General features: G+C 44.4%; 1 protein-coding gene across 3 annotated transcripts in view; it reads left to right on the forward strand.

The window, feature by feature from the left end:
- The window catches only part of ERG (ETS transcription factor ERG), a 110,157-nt gene extending 99,010 nt beyond the window's left edge, over positions 1 to 11,147 (forward strand). For all 3 annotated transcript variants that reach the window (XM_027095781.1, XM_027095861.1, XM_027095937.1), the window contains 3 exons: positions 714 to 770; positions 1,454 to 1,501; positions 8,818 to 11,147. In XM_027095781.1, the coding sequence (XP_026951582.1) occupies positions 714 to 770; positions 1,454 to 1,501; positions 8,818 to 9,338 (626 nt within the window). In that variant the 3' untranslated portion in view covers positions 9,339 to 11,147. The remainder of the gene's footprint in view (positions 1 to 713; positions 771 to 1,453; positions 1,502 to 8,817) is intronic.
- The last annotated feature ends 5,823 nt before the right edge of the window (positions 11,148 to 16,970 follow it).

The following is a 16,970-nucleotide window of genomic DNA, read 5'->3' on the forward strand; positions in this document are numbered from 1 at the left end:
ACAGTGTTGGTTCCCACTGCCTTGAATCCTCACATCACAAGGCAGTGGGTAACTCTTGATGCAGTAAATGATAATTTCTGTAGCCAAACTATGCTTTTTCAACATACATTTGTCCCTTTGGCAACAAAGCGCAACTGATCTTTAAATGCAATGATTCTTTCTCTATTGGCATTATACCTATTTCTATAACAAGAAGAAGTGAATGATGTAATGAATGATGTAATGCATTTCTGGACAAATGCATGTCTCATAGGATGCTTGAGTACAGATTAAATACTGGGTGATTTCCTAATCTTGGCCATGTTTATAGTATTCCTTACTTTATATTTTCCTGGTGGTTTCCCTTTATCTTTTTATTTTAGAGTTGATTCATTTTAATCTGTTTTGTAAACCATCTCAAATTTTTTTTAGTTTTGCAAAAAGTGGGGTAAAAATAAATTTTTAAAATAAGTATATTTAAAAATAAATACTTATTTAAAAATAAGTATTTTAAAAATAATAATAAATTTTTAAAAAGTGCCCTCGTTTTGCTACCACATTTACATTTGGTTTCATTAGAAAGGAAATTTTTTTCTTACCATGTTTCTTATTATAAGAGTAAGGCTATTATGTTAATAACTAAGGTAAATGATGGAATGATGATACAACAGCATCAAAGTCTGGTAGCAAATACAAGTTATAACTAATTGTCTCTTTGTTTTTTGGATTTTCAGCTGCTCAGCCATCTCCTTCCACAGTGCCCAAAACTGAAGACCAGCGTCCTCAGCTAGGTATGTTTCACAGAGCATCTTGGTGGCCATAAAAGAAGAAACAGGTTTAGCAGCATCTTTCTAAAATGTGTCACTTTCTAAGTTAAACTGATGTTCCTTCGTCTTCTTTAGGACTGCTCCGTATGTAAACCAGGGACTAAATTATCAGTCTACTCAACTGGGAATGACTTGAGATTTTGCTAAAACATTTCCAAAACCCGTGCAATAAATATGGAAAAAACATGCTGCGTGCCCACAGGCAGCTTCTTTGCGGCCTAGCAGTTCTTTGATTTTCACCTTCCAGGTCACATACAGCAACATCAGCGTGTGTGCCAAGTCCAGTGCGGAAACACAGTGGCAGGATGCTGCCGCCCGTGTGCTGAGCGTCACGGCCCACACGGCCCTGGCAGAATACATCTGCCCTGTTTAAATCCTGGGATGGAGAGGGCGCTGGGCTAGGTGTTGGGAACCCTGGGCCAAATCTGAGCTTGGCCACCAGCTAGGAGACCTTTACTGAGAAGCATCACTCAGACCCATGTGACATCTTTTCTAATACAGGAAGTGGTGCTGGGGGACTTTGACGTGGGGGACATTTTCAGCTCTGAGATCTGGAAACACCAGTGGGTCAGCATTATTCCTGGAGCTGCATCCTACCTGCTCACAACTATGTCTTTGGGATCTGACTTCTTTTCTTTTTGCTGTAGATCCTTATCAGATTCTTGGACCCACGAGTAGCCGCCTTGCAAATCCAGGTGAGATACTGCTGACGATTTTGCTCTTATAAAGTTATCTTTTAGGCAGTAGCTATTTTGAAACTGCACTTGTATAGACAAGAAATCCCTTCCACTGAGCAAGCTGAAGTTGTAGGTCTCGCTGGACTATTTGCCTAAGTGGAAAAAACTGGGTCAGGTTATACATTAAGATGTAGCTTCCGCAAAGAGCATCATTACCTAATCCAAACTGTATCTGTTTCCTAGGGCTGCTCTAACAAGGTACCACAGACTGGGGGTTTAGACATCGACATTTATTGTCTCCTAGTTCTAGAGGACAGAAGTCCAAAATCAAGTGGTCAGGGTTATTTCCCTCTGTGGACCATGAAAGAAGGATCTATTCCAGACCTCTCTCCTTGGCTTATAGCTGCCGTCTTCTGCCTGTATCTCTTTACCTCTATATGTGTCTGTGTCCAGATTTCCCTTTTTCTAAGGACACCAGTCATATTGGATTAGAGCCCCCTCAAATGATATTACTTTAACTTGATTACTTCTCTGAAGACCCTATTTCCAAATAGCGTCACATGCTGAGGTACTGGGCAAGTCCAACATATGAATTTGGGGGGAGGGCCACAATTCAACCCATCACACTAGCAGATAAAATAATATCTTAAAAAAAAAAGAACCATAATGACAACCACAAGACTTCAAATCTAGGATCATCTTCAATGAATGGTCTATTTCTGAACTCAGGTGCCAGGAGAAAGTACAGATTCTTAATTGGCCCATTTGTAACCTGTCCCTTGCCAAGGATTGTCACCTGTCATCACGCTTCAGTGCCAACCAAATTGTTTGATGTGTTTGTATTCAGATCAGAACCAGCTGTGCTGGCATCCACTTCAGAAATTCACAGCATATGCTGCATATTCTCAACAGCAAATTCAGATGCCAAGATGTCATAGGAGTATTGCAAATACAAGCTGGAATGTATATTTTCTATACATTGAGGCCAAAATGGGGTTAGAAATGGGAAAATTTAGGTTCAATCAGTGTACATCCCCACAGGGAATCTATACTTTTGAAAACATAAAATAGCATCATTATTTGGCATCCACATCTTTGACATTAAATTTTGATTAATGTTAACTAATTCAGCAAATATTTTTTAAGCAGCTTAGAAGTGAGAAGGGTCTGTTTTGTGTATTGCTCTACCCCTTGGGCCTAGACCGGGTGCTAAATAATTATTGGTTGAATAAATGAATGCAAGGAGTAACAAGATACCATCCTGGACCCTCAAGGAGCTTCCATTCCTGTGGAGAAATGGACACAGGTTCACCCCAGCATCCACCTGGTGGCCGCGTCTCCGGGGTCTTGGTCCGTCCTCCTGCCTATGCTCAGCTTTCTATTTGCAACTGCCTTTATAACCATTCACATAAAAACGATTACTATGTTTTGAGATGATTATTATTAGTCAGGCTTCAGGAAGACTGATCTGGCAGCTATGTTCAGGATAGATTAGAAAGGGGAACAGGACGGAAGCTGGAACACGCTGGGAAAGTTAATACAATAATGTGAAATAACAATTCAATAGCTTTCCCCCCACCCCTCCCCCATATCATGCCTGGGCAAATGTCTGTCTCAGAACAGCCCTGGGAGGTCATTATCTTCGTCCTACGGAAAAGGAATCAGAGGTCCAGACAAATTAGGTAACTTCTCCTGGGTCACACAGCCCATAAGAAGGGAGGCCAGGTTTGAACCGTGACTCTCTGTCTCCAAAATCTGCTTTTATTGATACTTTCTGGCTCTCCACTGCCACTGAGTGAGCCTGGAAGAGGGAGGTCTTGGAGAATGAGGACCAAGAGAATAGAAAGAAAGGATTTCCTTTCAGTTTCACAACTGTTTCAATGCTTGGGATGAGGCTGAGGTCAGGGATGAAGAGGAGGAACATGTCAAACTGCACCAAACAAAACCAAACCGACCCTTTCACCCACACAGATTGGTGAAGTGAAACATAAGTCTGTGCCCACATTGTTGCAGTTCAAAGGTGTGGCTTGGTTGGTGCCTTGGGGCCAAAGAGAGTTGCTGGCCCCTAAGCAGAGGGCTTAGTGTCTATTCACGCTGTTCCCAGCAGCCTGGGGTTGCCCACGGCGGGTAGAGGGACCTGGGACCGAGCAAGGAGGAGACTGCAGACCCATCACTGGCCTGGGAAAATGTCTTGGTACCTAAGAGGTCCGCGACACTGGCATCGTAAGCAAAGACTGTGCCCATTGGGCCTGGGGAAAGTGGCAACATCCAACTTTTGACTCAAAGATAAAGATTTCTTTTACTTCGTTTAGAATGAATTAGGCCTTCTCTCCATCTCTCCTTAGGCTGTGTGTCAGTTACTTTCATGTGGCCTTTCCCCCTAAAACCAGAATGTCTTATCATTCTATTAATGAGAATGCTTCTTCCTGTTTGATTCTAGTTTCCCAGCCTCTGATAAATAAATCCTTCACCACTTTAAACTGCTGCCTCTCCTCTTTTCACAATGCAAACGTTTTTTAAACCATTTTAAATGGAAAGATGACATCATATAGTATGAATGCACGAGATGATAACAGCGTCGCAACATCTCTATCCAAAATATGCATTTGGGGTGCACTTTGGACCGTATTTCTTCTGCTGAGAAGAGTGTGTCCCTGCATTATTATGTCCTGGATCAGATATTAGCGACATAGCCCCTTTATGTCCCGTCAGGATGGCTGACCATTTAATGTGGCTTCTATGATGAACAGAAATTGCCTTTCCACGGAAGAGCTTTCCTGGGAGCAGGAGTTCAGTAGCTCCCTCGGTGCTCCCTGGATAGTCGCTAATGGTGGGCATGAAAGTGTAACCTGCTTCATGCGGAACCAGAGACCAGTTTTAGGGATGTTTTTCCATTGGTTAGGAGGTGGGAGTGTCCAGTCTTCTACTGGGAACCCACCAAGCTCCAGGCCCAGGGAAGGACTGGAGGAGACTGCAGAGGTGTGTGCAGAAACCAGGCGCAAGAGCAGTGTTGTTGTGCAGTGATTCAGCACCAGATTCTAGGCGAATCTGGGTTCCAACCCTTGCTGACCTTGGGCAAGATAAGTCACTCTACCTCTTTGGGCTCTAATTCCTCACCCCTACAATGGGCTATCACATGATTCTGGGGGGAGGGGGATTAAATAAACACGTGGAAAATGTTCAGAATGATGCCTGGTACCAGTCAGCATTCAGTGATGCTGGCCAGCTCTGAGAATACCACCATTCCCAGCTTTTGCCTGGCCAGCATGGGGTTTTTTGGGGGAAGGTGGTTGTTTTCCTTTGGCATCTCCTGGCTCTAGGCAAGGGATGTACCTTTCTTTTTTTTTTGGCGGTACGCGGGCGGGCGTCTCACTGTTGTGGCCTCTCCCGTTGCGGAGCACAGGCTCCAGACATGCAGGCTCAGCGGCCATGGCTCACGGGCCCAGCCGCTCCGCGGCATATGGGATCTTCCCGGACCGGAGCACGAACCCGCGTCCCCTGCATCGGCAGGCGGACTCTCAACCACTGCGCCACCAGGGAAGCCCAGGATGTACCTTTCTTTAAGTCCTGGTTTCCAGCTCAAATCATGATAAGAGCACTTCTGTACCGAATTCACCCTCATAGTGATCCTGCAAGATGGTACTACCATCTTGAGAGTATTACCATCACCTGCATTTTGCAGACAAGGACACTGAGGCACAGAGAGCCAGGTGAGCAGAGCCAGGATTCAGCTGCGACAGTGCCAACTCCAAAGGGGTGCTTCCGGCCACCATACTGTCCTGCCCCTCCCACCCCCGCAACAAGCCCTGTCTGAGCCACAGACAAAGCCTTCCGTCTGAGACACATGCCTGCTGCCTGAATCCCGATGCGCTGGGGGGTCCAGGCTGTGCACGTGGGATTTTCTGCAGCACCTCCAGCTACTGTAGAAAGTAGCCCAAGTGATTGCCACTGTGGTGCTTGCTGCTTTAAAGACCCTCTCTGCTTTATTTACGGCTCTGTTCCTCCATCAGCTGGCTGCTGAGTGCCCTGCTTGGGGACACCCCTCCTACTTGACCCACAGCTGCTGACTCACCCCCACCTGTGCTTTTCTCTGTGGTTTATAAACCGTTTAGATGTTTTGCCCTTTTTTGCTCAGGCTGTACCTCTTCACTAGTATGTTTCTCTTCTTTTCTTTTAATTGCATTTGGAGAACACTTTCTTCCCCAGAATTAAAGGATTGCCTTCTGTCTTCTTTGAAGCCACACCCCATGCCCCTTCACCCCACTGGACTCTCCTGTAGGTGGGCAGCCGACATCTTTGGGTCCCCCCACCTCCCGGTCCTGCCTTTTTAGTTAATTACCTTGGACAAAACTAGGGCAAAAGTAGCTACTCCTTACTGATGTTCCAAAGGTGGTTATCAGGATAGAGAGAGAAAATAGATACGAAGAGTTTTTCTGAAGAAGGTAATTCTTGAGGTGCAGGTGGTGAGGCTGTTTGGGTGCAAGGTCCGGTCTTATAAGAGCATCTCCCTTTACTTGTTGGTTTGGCCAGTGGAATACCCAAGCCACTCTCAGGCTTCCAAATCTTAGGCATTCGTGTTCTGGAATCCCTATTCTATATTCTAAAATGCACCTTCGGTGCACAGTAAGTGTTATTGTTTCGACAGTAAACGAAGAATTTAATAAATTGCTTTTGAAATTCGTGGCCACAAGTAACTCGTTTAATTTACCACTGACTATAACTTCTCAGCAAACATTGTGCCCCCTTGAGGATTCTCGAACAGCGAGAAAACCTGCTGTAGACTGTGAACGCAGTGGATTTTGTTATATTAAATTTAACAAGTAATGAGCTTGACATAATGTTACATTTTATAACATCTACTTAAACATTAATTGATTTGCATTTATGGTTTTGTTCTCAGGTTCGGAAGCTGATGAGTTTTGTTTACAGGTGTCTTATTCCCATAGACTCTTGAAATGCTCAGAGGCCCGAGCACTGTGTACAAGGGCTGATGGGTAAAATCGTCTAGGGAGAAATTCGTCATCCATCCTTTGAACTTTGAGTTTCTAGCCATGAATTTAGTTCCCTGACTTACTAGTTCTTCAGAAACAGGAGAGATGGGAAAACACTTTTGTACACCGGTTCTCTCCTATACATGTTTATAAAGGAAGTGGGTGAGGGACAAATTCCCCAGAGGCAATACCAAGGTTTGAATAGATACCAAGTATAAGTTTGACTGTTTAGGAAGATCTGTGTATTGATACAAAATCTGTGGGATTGTTCTCTGTATGGGAGGAGGTTGACAGTGAATATTTATTTTCAAACAACTCTATGTGTTTATATTGAAACATATGTTACACTGTTAAATCAAAAATCTATGTCTTTCCCTATTCCCAGGTCATATATGGAATTTTTTTTCAAGTAGTAATCCTTTGGTTACAATATATATACTAAAACCATATGGTTTTCTCAAACTATTCTTTGTATTTTTTAAATGCATATTAATGAAATGTTGGGGGCAAGAAAACTTGATTGAGAACAGTTTGAATATGTGGTCCCGAAAAAGCAAAGGCTTCCATTGCGATGAACTACAAGCTGTTAATACATTTCAAATGTGTTGCTAGACTGAAAATGCTAATTTTCCAGAACAAATTCAGAAAAGGCTGACCTTTCTCATGATGCTGTTGTACGGATAAAGTCACAAACATATCCATTTCCATGTAGCCAACATGGAAACAAAGATTTATGAGTTGGACAATTTATCTAGTGAGCTAGTGGGGAGGATTTAGAGAAAACACGTCTATAATTGAGTTTTACATTTCATCAATTCCCTGAATAGTCAACAGTTCCTTTAATGATTTTATCATTATCTACTGATATTTATTGATAGTATAATACAAGATAATCTTTTTGGTAATAAGCCCAAGGCAGTGCTTGGGAGTTTGGGAGGAAAGACCTGCCTCATGTGTCCATTTTCAAAGCTTCTAAAATCTGCTTAAAGCATCTTAGCTTCTCCTGGTACTCAGGATCAGATATTCCCGGTACTTCGCCTCTCCTGGTACTCCTGGTATGACTGTTGATATTTGCATGTTCCTCTCTTTTAGGGAGCCATCAATCATCTTAAAGTATTGTAGCATAGAGTCTAGAATGGTGTGCCTGGATTTTTCTCTGAATTTAATAAAACCAAAAAGCCACATCTATAGGTCTCCAATGGGATCAAGAGGGTTCTGTGTCCACCCAGTCAAATGAGGTCTCATTGACTCTGTTGGAAGCCCCAAGAGGGCTTGCAATCACTCATTGTTACAGTTTTTTCTTTTGGAAACTCTGCTTAACACAATTGGCATTGCAACGCAGGGACAACACATGGATTTCCGTTAAGATGCATTTGCCTAAATACTGGAAATGGGTGATCTGGTTTGAAACAGAGCCAGCTTTTTTCTAAACTTCCTCATTTTGAGTGGGTTAATTCTGTTCTAGGAAAAGTTTTGACAGAATGGCTTTCTGCATGCCAGCCAAATGTTATGTTAGAAATAACGGTGTTTACTTCCATTCTCGATTTTTTTCCATAAACTTTTTGAAGTTCATTTCCTAAATCTGACTTTTATTATTTTACTTGACCTAGCCAATATAAATGGTATTAAGTCATTATTGCCAGCCACATAACAGCGCTTTCTGCCTCGCAAAAGAGGAAAAGTAAGCCCTTCCACCCCCAAAACACAACGTTGACTTGGCTATTCTTCTAAGGAAGTCAGAAATGGATGGAACAAACCTGAACTCTGACCTCTAGGAACTCTTTGCATTTCCAGGAAGGACCTGGATCTTTAGATCAGCCTGGTAGTCACCAAGGATCATCATCTTAGGTCAGCTTCCTTAGACACAGAGCTTGGGCTAAGGATACTTGTGCAAGTGATTAATTAAGGGTATTTCTCAGGAGAGAGGGAGTGAGGACGCAGGATTGGACCGGGGAAAGTGAAGGAAGCTTGTGGACTTCGCTGGAGCCCTGCTTTTGTCTGATCCCATGCGGAGCCCGGGGCATGGCCAGCATCACAGAATTGGTCCCTCTTCGAGGCAAGGGGGCCGGCCTCTGGTACCCTGTGTCAGTCCATCAGGCTGTGGGCTACCTGGGGGTGGATGAAATAGCGCCTCTTCAGCCAAGGGCAGTTCTCTGGAGACAAGCAGGGGGATCTGGGGGACAAGAGCAGCCAATACCCCAGCCGCTGACGGATGGGCGCACAGCCTGGTAAAGGAAGTCTGGGTGGGACGCCACAGCCCCCTCTTCTGTCGTTGAAGAAAGGACCCCTTTAGCTCAGATCCTGTTCTCACTGGGGTTTTCTTGTCTTTTCCCACCTCATCAGGGAGCGGGCAGATCCAGCTGTGGCAGTTTCTCCTGGAGCTCCTGTCAGACAGCTCGAACTCCAACTGCATCACCTGGGAAGGCACCAACGGGGAGTTCAAGATGACAGATCCAGATGAGGTGGCCCGGCGCTGGGGAGAACGGAAAAGCAAACCCAACATGAACTATGATAAACTCAGCCGGGCCCTCCGTTACTACTATGATAAAAACATCATGACCAAAGTCCACGGGAAGCGCTATGCCTACAAGTTTGACTTTCACGGGATCGCCCAGGCCCTGCAGCCCCACCCTCCAGAGTCCTCCCTGTACAAGTACCCCTCGGACCTCCCTTACATGGGCTCCTATCACACCCACCCACAGAAGATGAACTTTGTGGCCCCCCACCCTCCAGCCCTCCCCGTGACATCGTCCAGTTTTTTTGCTGCCCCAAACCCATACTGGAATTCACCAACAGGAGGGATCTACCCTAACACTAGGCTCCCAGCCAGCCATATGCCTTCGCATCTGGGCACTTACTACTAAAGACCCGAGAGAGGCCTTTCCCAGCAACATGCAACCGCCAACCAATTGCCACAAGCTCTATCGGAGACCATGAATCAGAAGTGCCTCAAGAGGAATGAAAAAGCTTGACTGGGGCTGAGGGGGAGGAAGCCGGGGAAGAGATCCAGAGACTCTCAGTGGGAGGGAATTACTAAAATATTACTACAGAGATAAAGAGGATGCTACAAGTGTAATGTACGTGGACAGATCATCTGTGGACCAACCTTGTGAAAGGCATTGTAAGTAGAAGCATGAAGTCATGAGGACAAAGTGCCAAAGAAAATGTTCTGAAGAAGTGTGTAAACCTTAGAGGAGCCTTTGGGATCCTGTTCATGCATTAAACTGGGATTAAACTCAAGCAATAGAGATAACACAGTCTGGACCTAACATGCCATTTCTAATGTCATTTGAAGGAAAAAAAAAAAACTACCTGTATTTAAAAAGAGAAACATATCAACACAGAAAAAAAAGAAAAGAGACTGTGGCCCATCGATAGACATTGATAGGGAACTCATCAGCACTTGCAGTTTTGGGCGAAATCAGATTCATTCCATTTGATGGAGAGCGGTCAGCTCTCTCCAACTGTGAAGACAACCCAAAGCTTCCAACTCCTTTATGATAGGACAGGAGCTCTGAGCCGAAGGGAGGGACTGAGAATGTGTCTGGAGGGTAAGCGTGTGGGTGTAGACAGATGAGGCGGGAGAGGAAGAAGCAGAAGAGGAGGCAAGGACTGGGAAAGAAACTTCTCGAGCAGTAAAGACTGGACTTAGGACGGTGTCGGTCCTGCAGAGAATTGAGTCATGGAGACTTGCGGTTCCATACGGTCAGTGTTATACCAAATCCAGTGTTACGAGGAAGGACACAGCGTCACGGAGGCAGGGCAAGTAGTAGAATTCAGAAACAAAGTCGTGCATCTCTCTTTTTGTTTGTTTATCAAAAGAAAAATTGTAACTGGAATTGTCTGATATTTAAAAGAAACATTCAGGACCTCATCCTTAGGTGAGGGCCCTGCTCTCCACAGGGTCAGGTAAGAGCTAGCCTTCTGGGCTACTGCGATCCGAAATCACCTAGGCATCGGGGCGAGGCGGGCTCCAGGTTTCCTTTTGAGTCGCGAACGCTGTGCGTTTGTCAGAATGAAGTATACAAGTCAATGGCTTTTTTTTTTTTCCTTTTTATATAATAATTATATAACTTATGCATTTATACACTACGAGTTGATCTCGGCCAGCCAAAGATACACGACAAAAGGGACAATCAATGATCTAATGTGGCCTTGAACTTTAACTCTGTATGCTTAATGTTTACAATATGAAGTTATTAGTTCTTAGAATGCAGAATGTATGTAATAAAATAAGCTTGGCCTAGCATGGCAAATCAGATTTACACAGGAGTCTGCAATTGCACTTTTTTAGTGACTCAAGTTGCCTTTTAGAAACTTGTGCTGCAAGGGGTGGGCTTTGTGTTAGAATTCTCCTTTGTCCAGGAACTCGTGCAAGGGAGAGCCAAGCAAATGGCACACTTGGCGCGCAAACAGTGACGACCTCTCCGGGGCCTTGTTGCCAGCTGGAGCCGTCCGGAGCAGAAGGACTAAAGGTTTTCACCTGGGAGCCTCCAGATTTAGACCCAGAGTGGAGAGAGGCCCCTGAAGCTGGGGTTGTAATTGAGAAATTCCAGATCCGCGCCTAGTCACGAATCACCCTTAATTCCTGCTATAAAGCATTCATTGAATGGCAAACAAGCTATTGCTCTCAATGTAAACTGTATTATTGTTGGTAAATAAAACATCACAGATAGCAGCAATGTCTCACTTTAACGAGACAAGGGACAGCTTCTAAATTTGCCATTTGGCTTCTCCATCAGAGGCTCTCACCGGGTAGACTGTGGCCTTGACCTTCCCACACCAGGATAACCTGGGTACCCTGGTTTGGGATTCACCAACCCTGAGCCTGACAGATGATCAGACACTGTTTATTTCTCTGATCCAAAGTCAATTCCCTTTGACATCCTTTCTCTCCCATGTGCCACAAAGGATGCCGGCCTTGGCCAAGGTGAAGGCAGCTCGAGAGCTGGGGTGCAAGGCCCTGTGAGAGGGGGTGAGCCTGGGCAGCTCCCTAGCCTGAGTCAGTTTCTGAACTGGCCCATCTCCTCGCTGTTTGGGGGCTTGTTTTGCACTCTGTAATCCTCTTGCGATGATTAAATGACGTTGCCAAACCTCTGGGCTCTGGATCCCTTGGCAGTAGTCTCTAAAGCTGGTAGGATCCGATTACCAAAGCTGCAGACACTCGGCATTACTTGGATTAAAAGAAGTCCAACTCTCCATCAATTACAGCAGCTTGGGAAGGGCCCGCAAAGTGCCTGTATCTCCTTAGGGAAGACATAAATAAGTAAAAGCATAAACGCTGGCAGCTGGGGTGACCCACACTGTTTTAATGGGAAAGATCAGTCATTTTTATTTTGCAATGCAAAGTTGAAGCACACCTACATTCTGCATATAAATAGACATTTACTCGGATAATCACTCAGTTCCCCTCTTTCAGGATTGTATCATGAACAAAGTAATAAAAACAAGGCGTAATTCTCATTTTCAATTTTAACAGCTGTTTTCAGTTAGGGTCCCACCTCCCCCTGCCATCCAGACTATTAGCAAACTTTATGACAAGCATGAGCAATGGGGATTATTTTGGATAACGTGATAATGCTGAGTTCTCCCAAATAAATAATTATTCAGTTATATCTTAAAATAACGTTCACTCTCTGCTCCTGCAGAATCGAATTCCAGAGCAGTCTCCAGTTCGTATTCATAGTGGCATCAAGAACCTTTTCCCCTCTGCTTTTCCCATCTCTCGGTTTGCCCTGATGTACACTCAAGATCCCTGCAGAATCTCCCTTCTGCTGGCAAGAGATGGGCCCTCTTCTTATTTTAAATAGTCTTTTGGGATTTGTACATGGTGGAATCTCTGCGGATTCCCAAATCTCAGTCAAGACTTCATTTTTGCTCCCATTTTGATGTCCTTGCTATGTCTCAGAGGGGTTCATGATGAAGCAACTTGTCAGGACTGGTGCAGGTAGAGGACTTTCTGCTCCTCCAAAGCACCTCTTCACTGCTGCCACCTGGGAACGAGGGTCTGGAGGGGCATGCCATGGATGCAAGATGCTGCAGGGACCACTGACACCTGGGATGTGGGGCGGTGATGGCAAATAGGGAAAACATGGAGATCCCGCAAGCCCCCCCCCCCGGATTGACCTGTAACCTATGGTTAAAGAAAAGAGCATCATGTTTATTGGTCTTCCATCATGCCACCCAAATAGAAGTTCTTGGATGATTACTTGGAGAATGAAAAAGATTTTGGACTGCTCAAAGGTATATCACATTCCATTCCTTCTTTTTATCTTAACCTTGGTTTAAAAAAATCTTGGTGAAACGTTTTCATGTCAAATGGGGAAAAGGTTGGCTATAGAAATCAAATATTAAAAATAACTGGAACCTCTTCATCTATCATAGAGCAGTGGTGCTCAAAGTGGGGTCCCAGGGCCAGCAGCAGCCTCACCTGGGAACTTGTTAAATATGCAAATTCTCAGGCCCTACCCCAGACCTGCTGAATTGGAAACCCTGGAGGGTGGGGCTTAGCCATCAGATCTAACACACCTTACAGGTGATTTGGAAGCATGTTGCAGTTTGCGAACCACTGCAGCAGAGGAAAAGATAATCTTTGTGTGTGGAATATTCAGTGTGAAATCTCCATCCCATAACATTTTCTTCTGTGGCCATATGAAAATCAACCATCAGGGAAGCCAGTTTACTCTGGAAGTGTCATCCTGAGTTCCGCTCCCTCTGAACAGCCCTCCTCCCTACTGTTAACTCGCCTACATGTGTATTAGTTATCTACTGCTGACTAACAAATTACCGCAAACTCAGCAGTTTGAAACAACACACATCTGTTATCTTACAGTTTCTGTGGGTCAGGAGTGCAGGCACAACTTAGCTGGGTCTTCTGTTCAGGGTCTCTCCAGGCTGAAATCAAGGAATCAGCCAGGAGTGTGATTTTCTCTGAGGATGGAGTCCTTTTCCGAGCTCACTGGTTGTTGGCAGAATTTAGTTCCTTGTGGTTGTAGGACTGAAGTGCTATTTCCTTACTGGCCATCACCAGGGACCACTCTGAAGTCTTAGAGGCCACTTGAGGTCCTTGCTGTGTGGCCCTCTCAACCACAAGGCAGTTGCTTCTTCAAGGCCAGCAGGAGAACCTCTCTCATTTCAAATTTCTCTGACTTCTTTTAAGTGCTCACCTGACTAGGTCAGGCCCACCCAGGAGAATCTCCTTTTTTATTAACTCAAAGTCTGCTGATTAGGGGCCTTATTTATATCTGCAAGATTCCTTTTGCCGTAGAATGTAACCTAATCATGGGAGTGATAAGCCATCATGTTCACAGGTCCTGTTCATACTCCAGTAGAGAGGATTCTGTAGGGCATGTACACCAGGGGTCGGGAATCTTAGAGACCATCTTAGAATTCTGCTTAACACCATAGCTATACTGCCTGTCTTCTAGCATTTTCTAAAGTCCTTTGGCCAATCAAAACTTCTTAATGCACATTGCTGAAAAGGCCAGGCTCGACTCAGCAGCACTGATGCCCTGGGCTCCATGGCTGCCTCTCCCACTGGCAATGTGGACTTCTTTGAACAAGTCTATTGGTCTTAATCTGACCAATCTGAAAACTTTATGCTGAAAATGTAAGGGCTTATGCTAACTTCTTCATAGTATTTACATATTCTTTTGATTCTATTGAAAAAGCAGCCAAACTTCATTCCATACAGAAATCACTGTGCAAACTCTTCTAACGTATAACTTTTATTTTAAATTAATTTTATAAAGTGAAATGGCTTCATTCATTTTCTCATAAAAAGTTTTGACAAGATATTATTTTGTCAAGGCAAGCCTTAATATTTACTTGATTATCATTTGTGTCAGAACATGTTGAATTACGGACTTATGCAGGAAGCATGTTAAATGTAAGACCTTTATGAAAAAAAGAAATAGCAAGTTTTTCATGACTCATAGATACACATAGCATGTTCCCTAAAGAAAATAATACACAAATGGTAACCAGGATTTTATTCTGAGAAGACTTCATAAAACTGTTTTGAGATTTTGCAAGGTCATAACTGGTTGAGCACAGCCAAAGAGTACTGATTAAAAGATCAATACCCATCTGGAAGAGAGGTCCCGGGGACAGACTCCAGGCCTCTGCCCTTGACCTTACTCATTTATACCTCACTAGGGTGAAGATATAGGAGGTACACCAAAGACAACTCCAGATGCTGTGGGCTGAAAGGAAGATAGGTTACATGACGATTTCAGGATCCGAAAGAGCAGCCTAAAGGGATGGGCCAAGTTTTCCAGGCTTACTGGAGCTTAATGATGTTAGGAGCTGCATCACATTCAAAGCACCTGAGAGTGGGACTGAGCAAAAGCACATGTGAAAAGCACATCAGGGTTTTGGAGATGATGACAGTGATGGTTGGAATATACAGTATTAATGAGCTAAGGGGCAGGGGCAGACACTGCGCTGAGCACTTCAGATGCGTTGTCTCATTACTCCTTCCAGGCGTCCTCGTGAAACCAGCTAAAAATAAAAAATCCTGACACTCAGATTAAACAGTTTATCCAGCGCACCCAAGGTAAGAGGGTGAACTAATGCTTGTCCCAGTACTGGCTTTCAAACCTCTATTCTTTTTTTTATTATTAATTTTTATTGGAGTATAGTTGCTCTACAATGTTGTGTTAGTTTCTGCCGTGCAGCAAAGTGAATCAGCTATACGTATACATATATCCCCTCTTTTTTGGATTTCCTTCCCATTTAGGTCACCACAGAGCATTGGATGAGTTCTCTGTGCCATACAGCAGGCTCTCATTAGTTATCTATTTTATACCTAGTATCAGTAGTCCAAACCTCTATTCTTAATCTTAAGCTATGTTGCCTCATATTGACAGGATATGGGAAAGTGACATGACTACCCTAATGTAGGCTGCATTTTTTTTAAAAGATTGTGAAAGAGAACTTGCCTATGCTGTTTTGAACTGATTCCAACATCAATTCTGGACATAACCTTGCACAGGTACCTAGACCAGCTAGAGCAAGCCTAATAGAGATGAGAGAGGGATGAGGGAACCCGAGATTATGGCATGGAAGAATAGCTGAAGGGACTGTCCAGTATTTATACTGGAAGCAGGATTACATTTATGGCCCATCAGTCCAGGACCCAGTGTGGTGAATGGAAGTATTAAGCTGTCAGTAAATGTCTTCGGCTGTGAATATAAATGAACATGCAGAAAAGTAACTTCTGGAGCGTAGCTGGACCCAGTGTGGATGCCCACTGGCCAGACTCAAGAAGAACTTTCTAACAGAGGAGCTTCATATGGAATGGCCAACCCTTTGCCCAGCAGTTGCTGGACGTGGGTGCTCAAGTATAGACCATGGGATTAATCACCAGATATTTAGCAGCATTCGGTAGGTGGACTACTTGGCTGTTTAGGTCTTTTCCAGTTCTACGGAACTCACGTTCTGCAAAATGATGAAATGTCATATATATATATATGTTCCTGGAAGATCAGGGAAAAGGGTCTGAAATGCATGACAGCTTAGAAGTCTCACTGTTGGTCAGTATCACTTGGTCCCAAGGGCAGGAGCACAGTTGGGGATTAAACATTATGTAGACATTAGAATCCCCCAAATTTGCTTGTTCTGTGGCTTTATGTCTCCAGATTGATTTGAGCCCACTTTGCTTGGAGGTTAAAATGTACATATCCGTTCAGCACCACAGGGACCTGGTGAATGGGGAGAGGCAGCCGCCTGGTAGGACCGCTGAAGTTCCCCTCCACATTTTCTCACTTAACAGGAAGACCGCCCCCTGCCACACTCTTGCATAAAGGCACACATCGTGGGGTTGTTGGTCCCAGCCTGCTCAGCATTAGTCGTGGCTCAGCTAAAAGAGTGTAGGGCAGCCCCAGGGAGCCTCAACCCAGCTTCAGGCTGAAACGGTTTCCACCTCCCAGCAGGCATCGGAGGCTGGGAGACAAGGCTGGCTTTCCACTTAAGATGCTAAGGAAGGGACGGGAGCCGAGGTTAATTTGGGCTAGAAGCGATGAAGCCATCTGGTAAGATCTCTTGACTAGAAGGGTGGGATATTCCAAGAAGCTGGCAGAAGTTGAGCAGAGTACGGAGCAACCTGCCTTCTTCAGAGAGGGTGACACCCAGGGAGAGAACAACCCTAACAGATTTCTGGGAGGGTGAGTCCTGTCTCTTCCTGTAGGAGACACCAGAAGGAAGTCTTTGTGGGGACAAAGCAAGAGTAACTGTGGGGAACGCCCTCTCCACAGAAACGTGCGTCTCGTGGGGAATAGTGGGACCCAATACAATTTGTCACGCTAACGTAACCAATTGTACAAAATAACAAAAGTCAACAGAGACAGAACAAAAAGGACAGTCACACTTAATGAACGTGAGATGCAAAGATATTAAACAAAATATTAGCTAATAGAATTCAGCCATGTATAACAAAGCACTTACATTATAACCAGGTTGGACTTATCAAAATAATGCAAAGTTGGGTTAATACT

The sequence above is a fragment of the Aethalodelphis obliquidens genome, unplaced genomic scaffold (genome assembly GCF_003676395.1).
Source record: "Aethalodelphis obliquidens isolate GAN/ISIS:26980383/991018 unplaced genomic scaffold, ASM367639v1 scaffold1, whole genome shotgun sequence".
Lineage (NCBI taxonomy): Eukaryota > Metazoa > Chordata > Mammalia > Artiodactyla > Delphinidae > Aethalodelphis > Aethalodelphis obliquidens.